General features: G+C 40.8%; 2 protein-coding genes and 1 long non-coding RNA gene across 3 annotated transcripts; 2 read left to right on the forward strand and 1 right to left on the reverse strand.

Moving 5' to 3' along the window:
- Nucleotides 1–234: 234 nt before the first annotated feature.
- LOC104433645 (protein Iojap-related, mitochondrial) lies at nucleotides 235–2,831 on the reverse strand. The gene is made up of 4 exons (XM_010046461.3): nucleotides 2,376–2,831; nucleotides 1,895–2,021; nucleotides 1,552–1,649; nucleotides 235–770 (listed from the first exon to the last, which is right to left on the reverse strand). Exons 1-4 carry the CDS (start codon nucleotides 2,688–2,690, stop codon nucleotides 699–701), a joined length of 612 nt encoding a protein of 203 aa, XP_010044763.1. The 5' UTR covers nucleotides 2,691–2,831; the 3' UTR covers nucleotides 235–698.
- A 3,411-nt stretch (nucleotides 2,832–6,242) lies between these two features.
- LOC104433646 (ATP-dependent DNA helicase Q-like 5) lies at nucleotides 6,243–14,295 on the forward strand. The gene is given in 19 exon segments (XM_039305915.1): nucleotides 6,243–6,550; nucleotides 6,553–7,368; nucleotides 7,448–7,501; nucleotides 7,782–7,894; nucleotides 8,032–8,419; nucleotides 8,689–8,742; nucleotides 8,854–8,928; nucleotides 9,063–9,116; nucleotides 9,633–9,677; nucleotides 9,758–9,852; nucleotides 9,948–10,077; nucleotides 10,576–10,674; nucleotides 11,088–11,143; nucleotides 11,267–11,369; nucleotides 12,163–12,291; nucleotides 12,374–12,543; nucleotides 12,714–12,738; nucleotides 12,819–12,934; nucleotides 13,540–14,295. Coding segments are annotated over 19 exon segments (2,877 nt in total). The 5' UTR covers nucleotides 6,243–6,283; the 3' UTR covers nucleotides 13,628–14,295.
- A 2,182-nt stretch (nucleotides 14,296–16,477) lies between these two features.
- Nucleotides 16,478–18,488, forward strand: LOC120289444. Its single transcript, XR_005547446.1, has 2 exons — nucleotides 16,478–16,886; nucleotides 17,890–18,488. It is a non-coding gene; the product is annotated as an uncharacterized LOC120289444 (long non-coding RNA).
- Nucleotides 18,489–20,511: the final 2,023 nt, after the last annotated feature.

A 20,511-nucleotide genomic window follows, 5' to 3' on the forward strand; every position in this document is an offset into this window, starting at 1 on the left:
TGATCACACTTGCATAAAGAACAATGGGGTCAACTAGCGTTCTACCTGATTTGACATCAAAAAAAGGGGCGAAAAAAGTGATAATATTTTCATCATAGACAACAAATGATATTATAATTTTCATTTATACTCCTTAAGACTCTAAATTAGCTATTTTCGAGATTTAAATTAATTTTAACCACCGCCGTTATACCATCCGCCCAACACACTCAGACAAAACCTGGAGCTGGAATCTTCGAGGATTTGGAGTCTTGAATTTTCGTGAAATAAAAGAGACCCGAATGTCAAGAATATTGAGCTCAGAATTTCAAGGGTTACAGTTAAAAAAATTTGGAGAATCAGGACTGCCGCTTAGACAGGTTGTTGATCAAATTCAACAAAAAAGAGACCATCCATCCGCCTAAGAAAGGTAGGTAGGTTTGTTTAACGACGTCTAAACTACTCTCTCGGAGAAAGCGTAATTGAACAGTTCGGACTCCTTTGCTCCCCACCTCACGACGATCACGAGAGAAGAGAGATGACGTACTCATCACTCACCAGCACTCTGCTCCTTGATATTCTCGAATAAGAAGACCTCGAGAAGTCGAGTTCTCTGCGTCTTCGACAAGGTTCTAGCTTGATAAACAGCGAGAACATGACATTCGACTGTACAGAGGCAAACCAAACCAGGGAACTAACAGGGCAGACGAGGCATTTTCTCATGCACCATCTTGAGTTCGCCGTTTGGAGTTATTCTTGCGACGGATTTTCACCATGGCTTTTCCCAAATCCTGAATTAATACGAACGAGATGAATTAATGAATAAAGTTAGACGTGTCTAACAGATAAATGTTGACATCGACCATATCATCTACAGATGACGAGTTTACAATCATACTCAAGTTCTGAGTACGAGCTGTTTAATCTAGCAAAGTGCCATTTAATATTTAATGTACACTCACTTCGAACAGCATAGACATGGATTTGGAGATCAATCACAACTGCAGCATTATCATCATATCGTATTATCATACCCACTTCCCATTGTCAAGTGATGCTATGAATATCCTCTAACACGTTGAAGAGAGATAATATCATCTTCCGATCCAACCAGTCAAGAGGTTAAAGTCAATGAGTCGCCTTAGGTCCACGTGTTTTTTGATTGACAGAACTTCTAAAGAGAAAAGAGCCAAAGCAACTGAGAAGGAGAAATCTAGACATCCTGAAGTCATATAAGGAGACACCCACACGTCCTAAGGTAATCTAAGGAGATAGGTACCTCATTTATCAACCCCATGACCATGTAGACGAGATTACAGAGTATGCTTAGTATCTCACTCATTCGCCATTCTACTGTTTCAGCTGAGATACTCTAAAGACATAACCGATTGTGCATGTTTGAAGATTTGCACACATCGGGGGAGTAGAAAGAATAAAGAAGTACAAGCAGTATGCAAACACAAGGGACCTATCTTGGCAAACATTGTTTCTACTTAATGAATGATCTGTCTGCATCAATAACAGAACACGAGATTTGAATAGTAAGACTTGATCTCAGACATCAAAACATACCTGAATCGAATCCTCTTGGCGCGTATCAGTTGTCAAGAGACCATCCAAGTCATAATAAGCTCTGGCTTCTTCATCAAGAGCATGAACTACTACTTTGCCTATAGGAAAACAAGATAGTTATAAATGTAAGCACTCATGAATACGACCAATACAACAAACTCCATTCACGATAACCTCTCAGCCTTAATGCAAAACACACAATGAGATTTCCACTTTGACAGATAGAAATCGAGCGGATTAATAAAGGTATCCAAGAGGAGTCTGTTGCAACGAGAGAAACAACAAAAGGAAATGTCCACCGATCAGAGTCACAGCACAAATTGCCATCAATTAGAGTACACACCAGAGTCGATGACAACCCACTTTCCTTCCTTCTCATCTTTTTTGGCCGAAGATTTTCCCCCACTTGACGTTGACCATGATACGGTCGGCAGCATCAGTCTTTGAGCTCCTTTTTGCTTTTGTTTAGCCTGCATTGGCCAAAAGCATCTCAGCGCATAATGCTTCTTTGCATAGACTTCCAAATGGTTAGCAATGGACAATTACTTCTCGTCAATAATTATTTACAAGCAGAATTGCAGATATTTCCGACTCAATTTCACACCACGGAAATGTTCCTCTTCCTTGATAATCGGACATATCGTGTATAGAACTCTTACGCTCGATATATTTTCTCAAAATTAGCTAAGCGCGAAGATCGCTTAATGGAACAATAAACGGACTCCTGCCAAACAGCCGACAAATCCTATAGGAGACTCCTCTTGGAGGTCGAAAGGCAAATCAAAACTGCGAACGCAAAAGTCGATTAAGAGCGATGAACATGCCTTGTAAAGAAGGGCTTGAGCGATGTTCTTCACGTGCCAGGAGGACCTGCCGGTGGCCAGCACGATGTAATCGGCCCAGTCACGATCCTTGCGACCCTGGATCACCTTCACGTCGTCCGCCCTCACGTCGCTGAGCACCTTCTCCACCTCCGGAAGTTCGAGTATAGACCACTGATCGACGCCTTGCGGCGCCGCGGCGGCGGCGGAGGAGGTGGAGGAAGCGCGGCTCGCGCACGGAAACCCTAGCCTCCACTGCTGATGGAGCGCGGCAGAGGACGACGGCGCCAGCCGCGAGCGCAGGAGAGCCGACCACATGAAGTTCGCTGCGCCGCTTCGAGACTGCGAGCCTTCGCCGATTCAGCCGGAAATGGCGGACTCTGCTTTGCCTCTCGCCTTTTACTGTCGAGCGAAGCCGGTATTCACCGTGCAGACCAGGGACGGAAAGACGATCAGCGAAGCCGCGGATGCTATCGCGATTAATTTAGGGAAAATTTCGGAAAAAGCCCCCAGGTGAGACCAACTTAGCAAATTGGCCTCCCAAAGCGGACTTTTATCTCAATTTGCCCCTGCATAGGGCACATCTATCTCAAACAATCCTTCGCCCATTGGTAGTCAAGACATTGGCCGGGCGATGAGCGCTTGACTTTCACGTGACCATTTCGCGCGAGAGGAAGGGGTCTTTTGGTCGAAATTTGTGTTGAAATCTCTAATTGAACTCAATATTCATTCAGCACTTTCTTAAAGTTTTGCCCGTTGTAAGTATTGGATTAGGACTTTTGAGTATTTAAATCAAAGGCTTTTGACCCAAATGCATGCGATTCGGATGAATCTAGATTAGATTATGCAAATTAAAAAGAAAATACCATTGTCCCCGACATGAATGGTCATGTACAAGTCAAAGTTGTGTGTCGGGTATTTGCCTAATATTTTGGATCCACGTGAGTTAGGGTTATATGTGACATGTGTGTCTAATGTAAGGGTTAATTGAGATAAAATTCACTTTAAGGCTTTGTTTGGAAAATAAGGGAAATTGAAAGATTATAATTTTTGTGAGATAAAGCGGTGGAGAAAATTTAGCATTTTGGGTGTTTTTTCTTGCATTTTCGTTACCAAACTTGCTTCCACATGTGCATGAGGAGCAATGTGCAAAAGAAGTCGCACTTGGGGGGCATATTTCCAAATTTTACGATATTGTGTTGGATAGAGGTGATTAAAATGTAAAGTGTGAGTAGAAATAACCATGATAAAAATGAAGAGAAGAGGCTTTTAAATTACAATGTTATTTGGATACTATTGAATGATAAAATTGAGACTAATGCTAATATTTTTGGTGTTCAGAATGTCCTTTAACGTGTATAGCTCAAAATCAAAAAAGAGAGCGAAAGGAGAAAATATTTATTTCTTTGTTTTAAATGGCAATCCTTTGAAGCCTTTCTCACGAAGGGACTTGGTTCGATGGAAAAAAAAGAATATAGTAATTATAGTTGTGTAGGCCTAATATCCTTAAAAAAAAACCTCAACTTCAAGTCTAGTCCAAATTCTGTCCTTTTATTTTTTATTTGTTGTCTTGTAAAAAGTTACTAAGGGTGCGTTTGGTTGTGTTTTGTTTAAAAATTGTTCCAGGAAACGAAATAAAAAAAAAGTGTTTCTATTCCAGGAACAATTTCGAACAAAAAAAAACGCGTTTGGTAAATTTGTTAGGGAACAAAAAATAAATAAAAACACGTTTGGTAAATTTATATAATTTTTTTAATATTTTTATTTTATTTTTCTATTTTCTTTCTTATTTTTCTTATTTATTTTTCCTTTTTTTTTTTTTTTTCTTCTTTGGCCGGTCGCCGGCCTCGGCCATGGCCGGCGTCGGCGAGGGCGAGGGCGGCCTCGCCTTGGCCGGGCGAGCTCAAGCTCGCCCGGATCCCAAGGCCGAGCCTCGCCGCCGCCGGGCGAGCTCGGCCTCGCCGCCGGTGAGGTCGAGGTCGAGCTTGGCCGTGGCGGGCTCGGCTCGCCGCCTGGCCGGGCGAGGCTCGGCCTCGCCCGGGCGAGCTCGAGCTCGCCCAGATCCGGCAAGGCCGAGCTTGCCCGGCGGCGAGGCTCGGCCTCGCCGGCCACCGCCGCGACGCCGACATGGCGGTGGCGGGCAAGGCCGAGCCTCGCCGGGCCGGGCGAGCTCGGCCTCGCCCGGCCCACGGCCGAGCTCGGCCTCGCCGGGGCCGGCGAGCCTCGTCGTGGCCGGGCGAGGCCGCCGGCCATGGCCAAGGCCGGTGACCTGGCCAAAGAAAAATAAAGAAAAAGAAGAAGAAAAGAAAAAAAAAAAAAGAGAAGTATTTCTAGATTTTGTTCTTAAACAAGAAACAACTTTTTGTGTTTCTTTGTTTTTTTCTTTTTTGTTCACAGGAACAAAGAACAAAAAAAAGGAACACAAACGCACACAAACGCGTTTGTTCCTTTTTTGTTCCCAGAAAAAAAACAGAAATTTGTTCTGGGAATAGAAACAGTGGTGCAACCAAACGCACCCTAACTTTTACTCAAATCCAATATTTGCCTATTTTAACCCCTTGTCCAAAATTTATCGTTGATGACCGATGTATGAAAAACTCCTGAGTGCAAGCTATTTGAGCGTCTGAGCCGAGCATCCCAAACGTGAGCTCTCTGATTGCATGATATGGAAGACTCTTGAACATGAGAAATTGAAAGCTAATCACATAATTGAAGATCCCAAAACAAGATTGAAAGCAAATTCTCTCGAGAGTAAAAGCAATTGAATAAATGTTACCTTAATCGCTCCAATTTTTATCCAAATTTCAGATCCAAGAACACATCATTTGCCTAGGCGTTTTGTTGAGTCTAAAATTTGGGGAAAAACTAGAGTGATAATGCGAAAATGCCACTTAGGGTTGCTAAGGGCTATTTTGGATAGATAATTAATAGGACAAATATGGTACTTAAGTAAAAGTTTGTAATTTCTTTATATGACAGCAAAATTATGGTAGAATTTGGACTTGACCTAAACTTAGGGGTTTTTGCAAGATAGAAAAAAATTAGAGTAAATTTGAGATTGGAAGTAAAGTTTAGCATGCCTAGTTGAGTATCATATCATATGAGTGATTATAGTTTTAAAATTTGATAAAATCAGTTAAATTAGTGATCATTGATGTTAATCATATAAGATATGCTTTGTACCTTAATTTTCGCCCCCCAATGTTGATTGAAGGGATGAAAGTACCATATTTAGTCAAGACACCCCATTCCCAAATTGATCAATCGAATTACCTAACAATCACAAAGATTGGTACCTTGATCCCCTCTTTGCATAATTTGATTATATGTCCAGTATTTGCATATTACCAAGTCAAGTCAAGCTCGGATAGCGAGATTAATACTCGATTGAACTAAAGCGAAGTTAGATTCCAAGAGCCAAATTCGCAAAGTGAGTTGAGTTGGGTTTGGTATTATATGAGCTCGACTCCTCTTGATTATCCTCCTAATTTATGGAGACGAAGGTAGCTTAAAAAGACATGCAAACATCATAATTAAGGTTCTATCTTAAATGAGATAAATGAATTATTTATTTTGAAAAAATTGTTTTGAGCGTTGGAATTTTTCATTTGCGATTTTTCCTTCACAATTTGAAATAAAAAAATGATTAAAAAGACTATATAGTTTATATGCCAATATTTGGATTATAATTTAAAATTTTCAAGCGTTTCAGGTTTAATAAATTTCGAAACAAAAGTTACAACACAAATCAAAATTTAAAAGTAGAGTTTATGATTTTCACACGTGCGAGACTTTGGCGGGAAATCGAAGAACACACGGATGCACCAATTTGTTGCAGGCTCCATTTTCTCCCTCTCCGCTCACCTCCCTCGTTCTCTTTTTCCCTTCCCTCCTCCCTCTTCCAACCTCCCATGGACTCCGATTCCGATTCCGGCGGCTCTCACGTCTCCGCCACTCCTCCACGAGACCGCACTCCGCCGCCGCCGCCGCCGAAACCGAGGGCTAGACCAACCTCCTCTTCACGCTCCTCCGCCAGAACCGCCGCCCCAAAGCCCCAGAACAACCGTCTGCCGAAACCCTCAGACCTTCCCTCGCAAGATCCGGCTCCGATTTCGACACCATCTCCTCTCTCCACCGCGCCTTTCCACGTCCGACGTCCGTCGGATCAACCGAAACCGTCGCCGCCGTCGATTCCTTCCAGATTCTCCGAGCTGGCCACTTCTCCAAATCCGCTTCGTTTTCCAAACTTCAAAGACCTTCTCTCAACTTCGAGACTCAGGAATCTGATTTATCCGGATCGAAACCGGAGCTCAAGAGTGAAACCGTGGAGAGAGACGGATCAGCTGTCAACTCCTCGAGTTCAGTGAAAGCTGTGCGGAAGAACCTGAATTTGATTAGAGCTAATGTGCCTCTTCCCCCGGCGAAGGTGCGAAAGAGTGGCGGAGAAGGTAATTTTGTTAGGCTTAATATGAACCACAACAACTACCGGCGCAAGTTCCTTAGCAAAAGTGCAAGGAAGAATGGCCGCTCCTCAGGTTTTAAACGATTCCCAAAAAGAAGAAAGGGAAAATCTAGGGCTGAAACTGAGGCTCAAACGGAAGGCGTTTTTGAGGAAGAAGGGCTGGTCACAGATTCCACGAAACAAAAGAATAGGCAAGAGAGCGAGAGAAGGAAGTTCGATAGTGAATCCATCGAGGCGGCTCTTTCAGCTGTTAGAAATGACGCTTCAGATGTGAATTTGGTGAATCTGTTGAAATTGGTGTATGGTTATGATTCGTTCCGTGATGGACAATTGGAGGCCCTCAGATTGGTTCTTGCAGGGAAATCGACTATGCTGGTTTTGCCAACTGGTGCTGGCAAATCCTTGTGTTATCAGATACCTTCCATGATCTTACCCGGGATGACCCTGGTAGTGAGCCCTTTAGTGGCTTTGATGATTGATCAGCTAAAACAGTTGCCTCCAATGATTAACGGTGGTCTTTTGTGTAGCAGTCAGGCAAGTAGTGGGTTGTGATTTGTCTCAGTGTTCCATCCTATGCTTCTTGGAATTGAGTGATTGTTTTTCTTTGTCTCAGACGTTGCAAGAGACATCAGAGACACTGAGGCTGCTCCAAGAAGGCAGCATTAAGGTGAACACGTCAAGAATCTTATTCAAGTTGCTCGTCAAATAGTTATCAATATTTGGTATTCTGGACAAAGTCTTGTCAATCTATTTTCTCTCAATAGTGCCATCACATCATTATGCAGGTCATTTACCTGCATCTGCCACTGTATCGTTAGAGATTTTTATCTTTATATTGTTCATATCACGTATATGCTCTGAACTTTGTCCATACTCCCTTTTAGTGATATTAAGATTCTTGATTTTCCCTATTTTTATGAGGTGAAACTGAAAAAGATGCTCTTCAGGTGCTTTATGTATCTCCAGAAAGGTTCCTGAATGAGGACTTCATGGCAATATTCTCTACTGTTCAACTTGTGTCGCTTGTGGTAATTGATGAAGCTCACTGCCTATCTGAATGGTAAGTCCTAGAGAAACTAGTTTCTCATTCTGAGACTATGAAGCTAGTTGTTACCTTTCTTTAGTCTCTAATGGCTCTCTCTCTTGCATACAAGTGAAACTGAAAAACTACTAATCTGCTGTTAATTTTTCACACAGGTCACACAATTTTCGGCCTTCATATACCAGACTTAGGGCTTCTCTGTTTCGCATTAGGCTCCATGTTAATTGTATTCTTGCAATGACAGCAACAGCCACTTCAACAACTTTGGATGCAGTAATGGGTGCATTAGAAATTCCCTCTTCCAATCTCATCCGGAAGGTCCCATTAAGGGATAACCTACAGTTATTCATCTCCTTGAGTCATAACAGGTGAGTTTCCTCATCCATATGTGTTTTTTTGACCGGCTTTGTCACTCTCGATTGCTTAATCTATTGAACCTGATGGTCGAAATTTGTATATGACAGGATGAAAGACCTGCTGATGCTATTAAGGTCGTCTCCCTATTCAGAAGTTCAGAGCATCATTGTGTACTGCAAATTTCAGGTTCATTCTCAAGTCTTATGATTATCTACTAAACTTTTCATAAGAGGGTGAAAAATCCCATACTTATTCAGTTACACAATTGTGCACTCCTCTATTTTAGCCCCTGGTTCCGGATTTTTAGTAGAGCACAAACTGTCCTCTGAGTCCAAGTAGTTTGGACATCTTGTTTCCATGATTTTGTACATTGGAATATATGTTACCTATGATTGGACTCATATACTATTAAGATCTTCAATAGAACAGTGAGCTATACTTAATTGACATTGCAGTCTGAGACGGATCAAATTAGCAGATATTTACGTGACAACAATATCTCTGCAAAGGTTGGTGTTCTTTATTTTCATACTTAAAGTTTCTTTTCACATCTCCTGATTTCACTTTCAATTGCTGAATTCAAGTTCTAATCTAACATAGTTCCTGGAATTGCTAAATAGAGTTATCACAGTGGGATCCCGGCAAAGGATCGAACCCGTATCCAGGAGTTGTTCTGTTCCAACAAGATTAGAGTGGTACTTTTATAACACAGTCCTCAATGCATCGAATACCATCTGGCCTTTCATTGTTTTTCGTTACTACGTATACTAGTTATATAATTGTTATGGGCTGTGGAAGTTTAAGTAATAATTTGGTTTCTTGTATGAAGATTGTTGCAACAGTGGCATTTGGCATGGGACTCGATAAAAGGGACATTGGAGCGGTAAGAAGAAAAACTATTGCTCACTTTGATCTGCAACACGAAGTGGTCCGTGTCATTACATGAATAGTTCTAGATATTTTTAGTGACACGGTAGACTATTGATGCATGGATGGGATAGTCCAACCTGTGGCACATAAGTGATTCATTGAACATAGTGAGCCCAAGCAGCTGCTGTATGCTTGTAGCCAACATCGACTGACACGGAGTTTTGGGACTTTTGTACTTAACACTTGTTTGAACTTCATCGGAGAAATTCTTAAGGAACTGGAATGAATATCAATAAACCTTGATCCATGCTTAGACTTATTTTGTTATACATTAACGAGTGCATCGATTGCACCACCGAGCCAAGATGACATGGTGCAATATCTTCAAGAGCTCCCACAGTTTAACTTAACCGTATTCTATAGGCGAGCTATTAAAATCATATTCACCTTTGATATCCATCAACTCTCTTTCTTCATGCCTCATCAAGATTTCTTTGTTCCTGATGTCACTCATATGCATCTCCTTCAGATCATCCATTACAGCCTTCCCAACAGCTTGGAAGAATATGTACAGGTTAACCTCTCCCTTTATTCTTTTTTTCAAGATTTTCATTACAATAGGTTCCTATAAATGACGAGCTTAGAGTGTTGTAGGAGATTGGCCGTGCTGGACGAGATGGGAGGGTGTCATATTGCCATCTCTTCTATGATGATACGACATACTTCAAGCTCCGTAGTCTTGCTCACAGGTTAACAAATTTACAATCCTATCGTTTGCTTCACTTTTATAGAGGGACATCAAACGTATAGGGCTGAGTTGCATATTGAATTTGTGCTATCTCAGTGATGGAGTGGATGAGTATGCAGTGAATAAGTTCCTTTGCCAAGTTTTCAACAATGGGACAACTTTGCATGGCCGAATTTTTTCAATCATGAAAGAATCGGCATCTCGACGGTTTGATATGAAAGAAGAGGTACCTGCCTTGCAATTTCAGTGCTACAGATGATATTATTGCTAGAGAACTCTCTAAGAATAGCAGAAGCCAGGATGTACTGAAGAACAATTCTCATATTTTCCATACTAAATGTTATATTGTAACTTTGGGGCAGATTACTATGCTAGTTTGATGTTGTTTTGTGTCGCTAATGCTGTTGGTAGTGTTGCCATAGCTTAAATTTGTTTCTGTATCAGCAACTGATTGTTACATGCAGTTGGATGGGGGATCAGTTGAATTTATTCTTGTTTTCATTTGTAAGCAATTCACATGCTCAAGAAGCAAAAGAGAAACAAATAGTGGCAACTAACTTCACTATGCAGACCTGGTTATTTATCGTTTATGTAGTAGACCCTATGTAGAAATGTTGTTCGAGTCTAGTGATCTCTGAAAATTCAAGTGCCTCTGAGATTGTCCAGCCTTGCTCTCTATATTTGGAGATCTGCGGTGTTTATTCTAAATTTACAATGTTGGCAGGTAATGCTCACAATTTTAACGCATTTGGAATTGGGCGAAGTCCAATACTTGCAGTTGCTTCTGCAATTAAATGTATCTTGCACTCTGAACTTCCATCAGGTACATATAGATATGTCTTTGGAATTGTTCATGACTTTAGAAGCAGGTATTCCTCTTATGAGCTTGAGGACATATCCTACTACTTCTCTTACTGGTTAAATTGTATTGGCTTTTTGTTGAAGTTAGTCAACGTATATAAGAAGAAATAATAGGTTGTCTGTTCATCTGATTGTCCAATCCTGGCTACCTCATATGACTGTATAGAAGTACGTGAAGATAAGATAATCTAATGGCATAAATCAACTGAACGAGTGTGTTTGTTTCATGGCCCATTTAATTACTGATATGCAAATGTAGTTAATAACATAAGCCATTAAGGCTTTGTTTAACAATTGAGATTTTGCATTTGTCTTGATATGAAACTAACCTTATTGTACTGGCTGTTGAGATAGTTATAATTTGTCCTCGTGCAGACTCAACCTGTGTTGCTAGCTGACAAGGATATTGTAATTGCTGCAATTTTGAAAAAGTAAGATTCTAAATCTGATGCACAGGGTGGTCCTTATTCATGTATTTTTCCTACTAGATTCACAGTACAGTTGAAATGCTTTAAGCCCAACTGTCTACGATCAGCTTCTTTTTGGCATTGCAGGTCGGAATTAAGACAAGGGCAATATGTGTTTGACATACCTACTGTGGCAAATAGTGTTGGTGCCACAGCAGCAGAGTTAACTAGTTGGCTACAGAATTTAAAGGTTTGTTGCCAAAAATTACAAGACATAATGGTTACATACCTGATTTCACACTAATATCATTTGGCAGCCTTTTACCACAGGGGCCTTTTTCCTTGCGAATTGAGTAGAATCGTTATTTTTGGTATATGACCATCTTGAAATATGCTATGCTGCTAAATTGATTCGTTGGATCAACATTAGATCCATCAATAGTAATTGTCTGTTAATCCTTGGTAAATATTGTTCATGATTCTGCTTATACTTGTCCTGAAATAATTTCTTTTGCTGGTAAACACTGGGAATTCTCACCTCGTTATTTATACCCTTTAAGATATGCATGGATGGGATATAAGTGCAGTTTGCCTGACTCGAAACTGACTGAACATTTGTTGGTAAAATGCTAATATTACATTCCACTGATAGAGGAGTGAGTGTGGTCTTCCCTTGGATGACCCAGTTAGCTTCTACTGCTCAATCTATCTACTTAGAGATGTATGTTAGATTGTGATCTTTTTTGTCTTTGCATTCAGTAGTTTGAAAAGAAATTGTTCCAGCTAACTACAAGTGTGTGCCGTCCGATGGTTACTTTGTATATTTTTTGACAAATCAAATTGATCAGCGGTTTGGAATTTGGAGCATGTATTTGTTTATCTTCCTACAGCATTATACCTCGGTGTTGGTTGTATCCTAGTAGAGACTGTAACCGGCACATTATTTGCCAGATGTCTAGCTGTTGGTTTTATCTTTAAAGTTAATGGGAATTCTTGACTCTTTCCCTCTCAGTTCATCTAATACTCTTTGGAATGTTTGTCAGCTAAAAGGTGAAATTACATATGAAACGAAGGATTCAGCTTATTCTTACATGGTAGCGAATGTTCCTGAAGATATTTGCTCCCTCTCAGCAAATGTGACAAAATGGTTATCCGACGTTGAAAGTTGTAAGGTATTGTTGCTAGGTTCTTAGCTAAATCAAATGCACCAGAGCCACTGAATGATGAACGTCCTTTGATGTTGGACCTAATTAGGTTCATAAACTGGATGCCATGAATGATGCTGCCGTCTTTGCTTTGAATACATGCGAGAGGACCAATGGTTGTTCCAGTACCCAACACACGTGGTGCTTGCAGAGGAAGATTATGGATTACTTTGACAGAGATAACCATTGTGATATCCCTACTAAGATGACTCAAAGCAGGTAATGCAACGTTCACTGTCTAAATCCGACATACATAATGACCTAAGTACTCAAATTAAGGAAAAAAACATTTATATTGAGACTTTTGAAATATTTGATTCCATCACGAGCTTGAGAAATAAAATCAAGATATCTCCTTCCACTGATATAACTATCATTGATCTTGGCAGCACTTTTTTGAGAGCAGATATTAAGGTATGCGGAACTTTGGATTTTGATTAGGTTAGAGGATTTTTGTGCTTTCCAAGTGCTTAGGCATTTATTATTGGTTCTAGGTATTTCTACAAAGTAATTCACAGGCAAAGTTCACACCAAGAGCGGTTGCAAGGATATTGCATGGCATTTCAAGCCCAGCCTACCCGGCTATGAGTTGGGGCAGAACTCATTTCTGGTATTTAGTCCACTTTCTTTGTTGATTGTTTTCACTGGATCATCTGATTAAGACAATCTTAATATACTGTTTGGATAATAATTTGGATAAGGAAATCCAATTTGATACCCCCCTTGATGTCAGTTTCCTGTGGAAATGTCTTTCAAATAATCAGAATTATTTGGGAGCAATTTTCATTCTTGATCTCCTTGTTTGATAACTTCAAAGATGATTTCCCTGTGAAGGTTTATAGACTTAACTGGGTGATGTGTTTGTCAGGAAGAATGAATCAAGTGACGTAACAGAACCTAGTGTCTGACAAAATCTTGTTCACTTTGCTAACTTGTTTATAATTTTCAATTAGCTTAACTGGGTGATTTTTTATATCATAAAATGAATCGAGTGATGACACTACTTAGTGTCTGACGAAGTCTTTACTCTTTGTTTGTTAGTTTGCAGTTTTCAAATTAATATGCCCATCCATGTAGGTAATCATTAATTGCTTTTGGTTTTTACCCATTTTGATAAAGTTACATCATTATCCTGTTTATTCACAACTCCTATTGATGTCACATGCTTCTTAAAGGAACATGCTGATGGGCCGAAGTTTTAATTCTTAAAATCAGGGGAAGATATATGAAGATGGATTTCCAAGTGGTGATGGAAGCAGCGAAGGCAGAACTTATGAACTTTGTTGGAAAAGACACTGCCTAGTCATTTATGGAGAGTATATCTTGTCTGCGACAATCGTACCGGAGAGTGTTTTTCAAGTAAGTAAACTTCCCAAGTGGTATCAGATTGAGTACCCCTGTCCAGGCAAAAGAGAAAAGGAAAAAAATGAGAGAAGTATGCTGTTCAGTTAATTCTCATTTGGAAAAAATGGCTGAGTCCCAGACTAATGCTCTTCTTTGCAGGCTTTGGTGTTTGACAATCTGAAACTTGACAATAGCACTCTTGGATTTGTATAGACTAAAATGAACAATACTTCTGGTTATAAAGTTGCAGCCATTTAAGTGCACTCATGGTGTGTTGATTATCTCCTCCTATTACTGACCTTCGCTTCTGGCATTAGCGAGCTTTGTTCTGGAGATTTGTGTGAGGAAACATGCTTGGTAAAAGCTTGTGGGAGTTAAGATGCCAAGAAGAAGGCCTTGAATGGATAATGGATGTTGTGCTCTGTTTATCTGATTTGAACAGATCACCCAGCAATCACTGTGCCTGACTTGGAAGAAAGTTGGTGAAACTTTGTCTTCCAAGAGAGGGAGGTGGAGCAAATTGCTTCTAAGCTTTGTGGTCTTTGACATGGTGGCGGATATGTTCCAAAACCTGTTGATTTGTGTTCCATGTTACAATCAACGGGTTGGCTAGCAAGTGATCATTTCAGGCAAGTGCATATTAATTCATTCACTGCTCTTTCGAAGTCAAGCTATGAGAATCTGTGCCTCCATCATGACAAGGTTGCTATGTGATTCTTTCTGATGGAAAAGTAGAATTTCACACTTAAGGAGAATAATGCTTCTGGTTTAAGTAACATTTTTTTAACTATTCCAAGGACCAAGAAAGTGGAACAGATGTAGGGGTCACTTAACCTCTTGATGGTGTGATCAATTTAGCCGACCCCACTTAGTGGCAGTCGCCTTCTCTAGTGGGAGAAGGCTTAGTTTGGTGTTGCAAATGCATAATATCGCTTAGAATAACACAAAATTAGGGTTTTTGGAGTGCTTAAAAAAGTCACCAATCACTGGGCATCATGAATTTTGTCGGCTTGCGTCTTGCAGGCAAAGTGATGTGAACTCGTCAAGGAAGGTGAGGAGAAAAGGAGGAAAGGAAGTTTGCCAAATGAGCCTTTTGAATTTGCCTTTTCGTCACATTCCATATTTCGATGACACTTCGGCTCAGCGTTTGGTAAGACGAGGAAATACACTCCTTTGTGGTTTCTTCTGGTTGGCAGCACTGAAGGATCATACATACAAACTTGCCTCCATCTGCCTTCCGGGAGGAGCCAACAAGATGCTAGAGGTATGATCTGCTGATAGAATGGATGATTCTGGGGAGTCATTTGATATGTTTAAGAGTTAAATTTCTACTGTAATGGCTTAGTACTCTTCTGATTGCACTGGGGATGAATCTCAACCGATCCTCATCCTCGGCTTTAAGAGTCAGAAATTGTGCAACATCCGTAACTATGGTCTCCATGGAAATGTTTAGCACACTAAAGGGCCTGTACCTAATCGGTTACCTATGCCGTGATCGATGAATGGTCATTTAATCCCAGTTTCCACGAGGACGCACTCCTGGTCCTCATCCTGGTTATCGTTAGCGCCTTATGCCTGTCCTACTGGAGGATGGTCCAATCGCTCTGATGTGGACCTCGCGAGATCTATGGAATGAAGTTATCTTTTTGGGGTAAAGATTGTGCGGTAATTTCTTTGTTCATTAATAGAGAACGTGGCTGCGTGCGATTTTAAGGCTCTAGATAGTCACCCACGGTGGAAACTCGAGAATTTCTATTCCAAAAGAAAAATAAAAAGGGTGGTACATGTGGGAAGCGGTACCGACCGCCATTAGTTAACAATTTAGACTTGGAAACTGAAAAGTTAAAAGAGAAGAAAAGGCACAGTTTGTTATTTCTCTTCTTCTTGATGGGTGAACTTCATAATTTTTAACTGCTAAGACTGCGACAAGGATAGACCTCCCAATCACTGAGATCTCATTTTGCTCTGGTAATTGAATTTCCGAAATGATGTGATGGAGATGAATTCTCAATTAGTACCATGGGGATCTTTTCCATTTTTAAAATCGATGATGCCATGGACCCCGTAGTCTCATCTCGTTGCCAGTTCAGTGCCCCCAGAATGAGAACTGGGAAGAAAGATTACAGAAAGTACAGAAACTACCGATTAACATGCTAGTTATTCAAGGGGGCAACTCGTTGGTTGTTGGCGAGAGGGGGTAGCCATGCCCTCACCCTTCTGATCTCTCTCAAAATTTGACTTTTTGAGCTGAAACATGTTAGAAAATTTTTGGTAACATAGAAAAAAGTTGAGAACTTGATTTCTTGTCCGTACAAATATGTTTAATTTATTGTCTTATAGTTTGATGCATGTGAGTTCATGATTAGGTAGATGTGGCTCACGTGTTGCGTAGACCTATCCAACAAATGAGTCAGAATGGTCCACAACCTAAATTAACTCATTAACTTATTCATGAACAATTTACTAACAATATAAATTTAAGGATCTACACTCGATCTGACTTTTATTATAAATACTTCCATGCCCAATTAAATCTAGAAAAATTGTTTCTTATGATATTTAAAAAAAAAGTATATTGTTAAAACACTTTCAGACAATTACAAATTTAATGGATACGTTTTATTATTATTTTTAAAAGATGAGGCTTCATTTATTTCAGGAAAAATGTAGTATTTCTGAAAATTATAATATTTTTAGTTATTTGGTTGAAATTTGAAAATGAATTAAAAAATATTTTTAACTTGATATAGAAAATCTGATTTGATTTTCCATCTGTAAATGGGTTCAACACCTCTAGTGCAGCGGCAAGTGGACCGTGCGTGCAAGAATTTTCCCGCACTCATTCACGCCGAGGAGTAAGAGGGGAACCCGCGATAAATCGTTCGTTGGAAATATTCACACGAGAAGGAATTATTCTCTACACTTCATAAGACCAGAGAAGAACGCAACCGCCACAGAACCGCAACGTACCTATCTACCGCCTCGCCGCCCTCCGCTCGGGCGCCAAGATCCATTTTTCTTCTTCCATACGGAAACCTTAGCTGCGATGTGGACGAGGTCGTTGGTCCAAGCCGCTGCCTCATTGTCCTCCTCCGTCGCCGCCGCCTCCTCCACCACCTCGCCGATGTGTTTTTCATCATCAATCCTCATGAATTATCCCCTGCCTTCCGCCCTGTCGCGTCCACGATCTCTCAGTTCACTAAGCTCTTCTTCTCCTGGTATCTTCGCTCGCTTTCTCTTCATCTCTAGTCATTGCGTTTTTTTTTTTTTTTTTTTTTTATTTGGATTGGGTGCCGCTACTTTCTTTTTCATCCGAGCAACGTGGAGAGAACTTTTTAATTTAACTGCATGAACGGCTGCCGCAAGGCTAACAGTGACGTACAGCTTTGAATGCCAAGGCCTGAGGTTGCGTCAGGGATTAGTGTCTAGATGTTGATCCTCTTTGAAATGACTGTCTTCAGTGTCTGATTTGCTGGATAATAATCCCGCTCTCTCCACTGATTGCTCTCCCCGGCACGCTTTCCTTCTGTTATTACCTCAGGTTTTCATTTGTTATCACGCTTTTGCATCACCTGCGAGCTCGAGAAAGAGAGGAGGACAATCTTAGCAGCACAGAGTAGTTTTGCTGTAGGAATTTTCTCACGACGTGTGCAGCCGCGTTGCCTTAGAAGCACTTACTTTACGAGGTTTCTCATTCATTTGGACCCTTTAAGTTGCTTTCTCTGTTTTTTCCCCGAAACTGTGCACTGGCTTGTTCAACGGTTGAGGCCTACCGGACTTGTAGAGATGTCATTTGCTGTTTGGATGAAATGGTTTTCGAGTCTGAAAAATTGATTTGATGTTGGTGAGTCATGTCTACTTATAGATCGGTTAGGTTATTGTTTGGATGTTTCTTTCCTCTCGGCAGAGAGTTGGACCATTACCCTGTGAAACAAAGGGCGAATATCTATTTTAAATGATCGGATGAGAACGACATCGGATTAAGCCATGCAGACGACTTGCCTTTGGGAATGTAGCTATATGCTTCAGGGTAGCATGCAGAACATTTCCTGAAGTGTGACTTTTGACTTTTGACCTTTGGTTTATTGTGGTTTACCTGAGTCCTTGAAAATTTCTAGTTTGAAATATGAAGTTTTGGATTAGTCCGGTAATTATAAAACATGCTATTAACTTGTGTGGATGAGTAGCATAACCTGATTTCTGAGACTCAAGCTTTCGCAGATGCACAGTTATAAAGAAAGATGACTGGATCTCAAGCAACTAGTAGTGACTGTCACTTTCCTGGCTGTGGCCACTGAATTTCTAAATGGCCTGGGAGGATCACAGTTCGCAATTGTGCTAATCTTATCATGCATCTCAGAATTTCTATATCACGCAATAATTGGAAAATGAGGATACTTTGCATGTTATGCATGAAGTGTGATTGAGCATGTTGCACCATGCTTCTCTCTCTGATGTGGAAATCTGGTTGTGGGTGATGTATGATGCAACTGGCGTCAGATTGCATGCTCGTCGTCAAGCAGAGGTGCACTGCTACTTCTTGGTTCTCTTTTGCAAACTGGCCAGCCGCTCCCTTTGAGTTCTGTCTGTTGCTTTGGGCTTGTAATTTCTGTAGAATCTTCTGTTTTCAACCATTAGTGGCTTGGCGTAGGTTTTAAATCAAATCATGTACGGACTTCCTGCTGAACATCCTCTGGGCAAGAGCAGGCCATTACACGAACTCTTAGGCTATACTACTCCTCAGGTTCCATTTACAGCCTTTTGTTAATCTTCTGTATGGCATCTTATTATCTAAATTATAGCGTTCTTTCTTTGTGAGACATGAATCGTTTGATCTGGTTGTTTTTCAATTCAAATCTAGCTGAGTAATATACCACTTGATTGCCATTCTGATAGATTTGCATCCTAGATTGGTAAATCACAGTAAAAGCAAGTACCTTTGTCTTCATGATTCAGTTGACAAACTTCTATAATTAATTAAATGCATGTAGTTGAGAACCATAAATGAGGCTGTCTCCTCATATGGCTCCTGCTTGTAAGCACTTATGAGGTTGTAGAGGCCGCTTATATTATGCTAAGAAGTTGGTGAGATTTTAGACCATACCATGCAGGAAGTTCTACTAGATGTAAAGGTAGTCGGATATTTTGAATGTCCAGGTGATGGCGAACGTATTTGAAAGTCCTGGTAAGTTACCAACAAGGCTTGTGAAAATCAATATGAGACATAGTGCCTATATTTGAATGGTCTAAGCGGAACTCATTCACATAGGATGATTGGTCTTGGCTCTTTTAGGCACGAGTTCTGCAGAACTTGGGACATTCATTTTTTATGGGAACAGAAAAATTGCATTTGAGAGTGCGAGTCCCTTGCATGCAGCCTGGCTATCTTGTGCCTGTGATCTGAGCTTTAGGTCACAACTAAACAACCTTATTAATTACCACTCCGCTTACATAGACAATACTCATTCATTCACTTACAGCCATATCAATGCGTGTCTAATATATGTGCACGTTTACATGTACTTACACTTACATACATTTCATTTTACTTAAGTATCCAATGACCGTCTTTTTCCCTTTGATTTTGGGGGTAATTTGCTTCAGATCTATATATACATTATGAAGAATTATAATCTTTGCCAGATTACATCTTATCAGTTATCCTCTGAGGAAAATTGATTTACCACTGTGATGCGAACCGTATAGGTTATTGCTGGCGGATTGCTTGGGATTGTCACAGCAGCTGTTGGTCATTTGATCACTGTAATTTGTAACTGGAATCAATACAGAAGTAGAATCGTGCGGGAGTTCAATCTGTATGTGGTTATCCCGTAAAAGCCCGTCGATCGGTTCAAACTCAGCGATGAAGACTTGCAGATGGGGAAGAGTGAATATTTTTCTTTCCTGCTAACCGGTGTCGTCACTTTCGAATCTTGACTTTGATGCACCGCCTCTTTTTTAACTCGCTAACAGTTGAACCATGTGAAATTTACCCTTCTTCTTTATTTTTGTTTTCGTTACAGCGGCCTCCTTTAGGCTGAGTAAAAAATGCTTAAAATGTATCTGTAGCTCAAAAAATTCTCTAAACCACCGGAATAGGTAGGCCATGAAATTTACAATTTGCACTTAAAGATGCTATCTAAACTGGGCTTACCTTTCTTGTGTAGTTCAGTTCATCCAGGAGCATTACTGGGAGTGACAAAATGTCTATAAGAACTTCATGCTTCACAGATAACATTGGGAGAATTATAGAAAGGGAACCCGTATATCTAATAAATGGGACCTCGAAAATGAAACTTTTAATGATTCGATGCGCGTGAATATAACTTTCAATCGATCATCTGGCCCAGAATTTATTGGGATCTTTCTGGTTGGTTCAATCATTATTCAGTGATAGAGGCGTGCCGGCACCCCTTTTTTCGGTTTAAGCACCCGGTTTAAGCACCCTGTTGACAATGACGGGACGAGACCAAGAACAAATTTATTTCCGAGACAAGGTTCGTACGCGCGTGGGTCCAAGATGCTCCGGAAAAAGCCAACACGGCTGCATGTGGTTTTTATTGCCGCAACAGGTTTCCTCCTTCATTTCCATTCGATCCAGCGCGATCACGTCGCTGTCCATTTGGACCACCTTCCTCCACGTCATGCAGTTCCAAGCAGTGAAGTGAGAGCGTCAAAACTCGGTCGTCAATTCAACCCCCATTTTGTACCCCGACTAGGACGGGACCCTCGCCTCTCGTCCACGTGATCGTCTCAGAGTCCCCTCATCGACCTTCCTCGGCCGTCTATCCAGACATCGGTCCGGGCCCTGCACCCGCCCTCCCCTGATCTCCCACCGTCCAC

The sequence above is a fragment of the Eucalyptus grandis genome, chromosome 2, assembly GCF_016545825.1.
Source record: "Eucalyptus grandis isolate ANBG69807.140 chromosome 2, ASM1654582v1, whole genome shotgun sequence".
NCBI classification, from domain to species: Eukaryota; Viridiplantae; Streptophyta; class Magnoliopsida; order Myrtales; family Myrtaceae; genus Eucalyptus; species Eucalyptus grandis.

Coding starts and splice junctions, on each gene's coding strand:
- LOC104433645 (XM_010046461.3), bottom strand. CDS start 2,690: ATGTGGTCGGCTCTCCTGCGCTCGCGGCTGGCGCCGTCGTCCTCTGCC. Junction 2,022..2,375: donor CTCAAGCCCTTCTTTACAAG/GCATGTTCATCG, acceptor TGGCCAATGCAG/GCTAAACAAAAGCAAAAAGG. Junction 1,650..1,894: donor GTGGGTTGTCATCGACTCTG/GTGTGTACTCTA, acceptor GTTTTCCTATAG/GCAAAGTAGTAGTTCATGCT.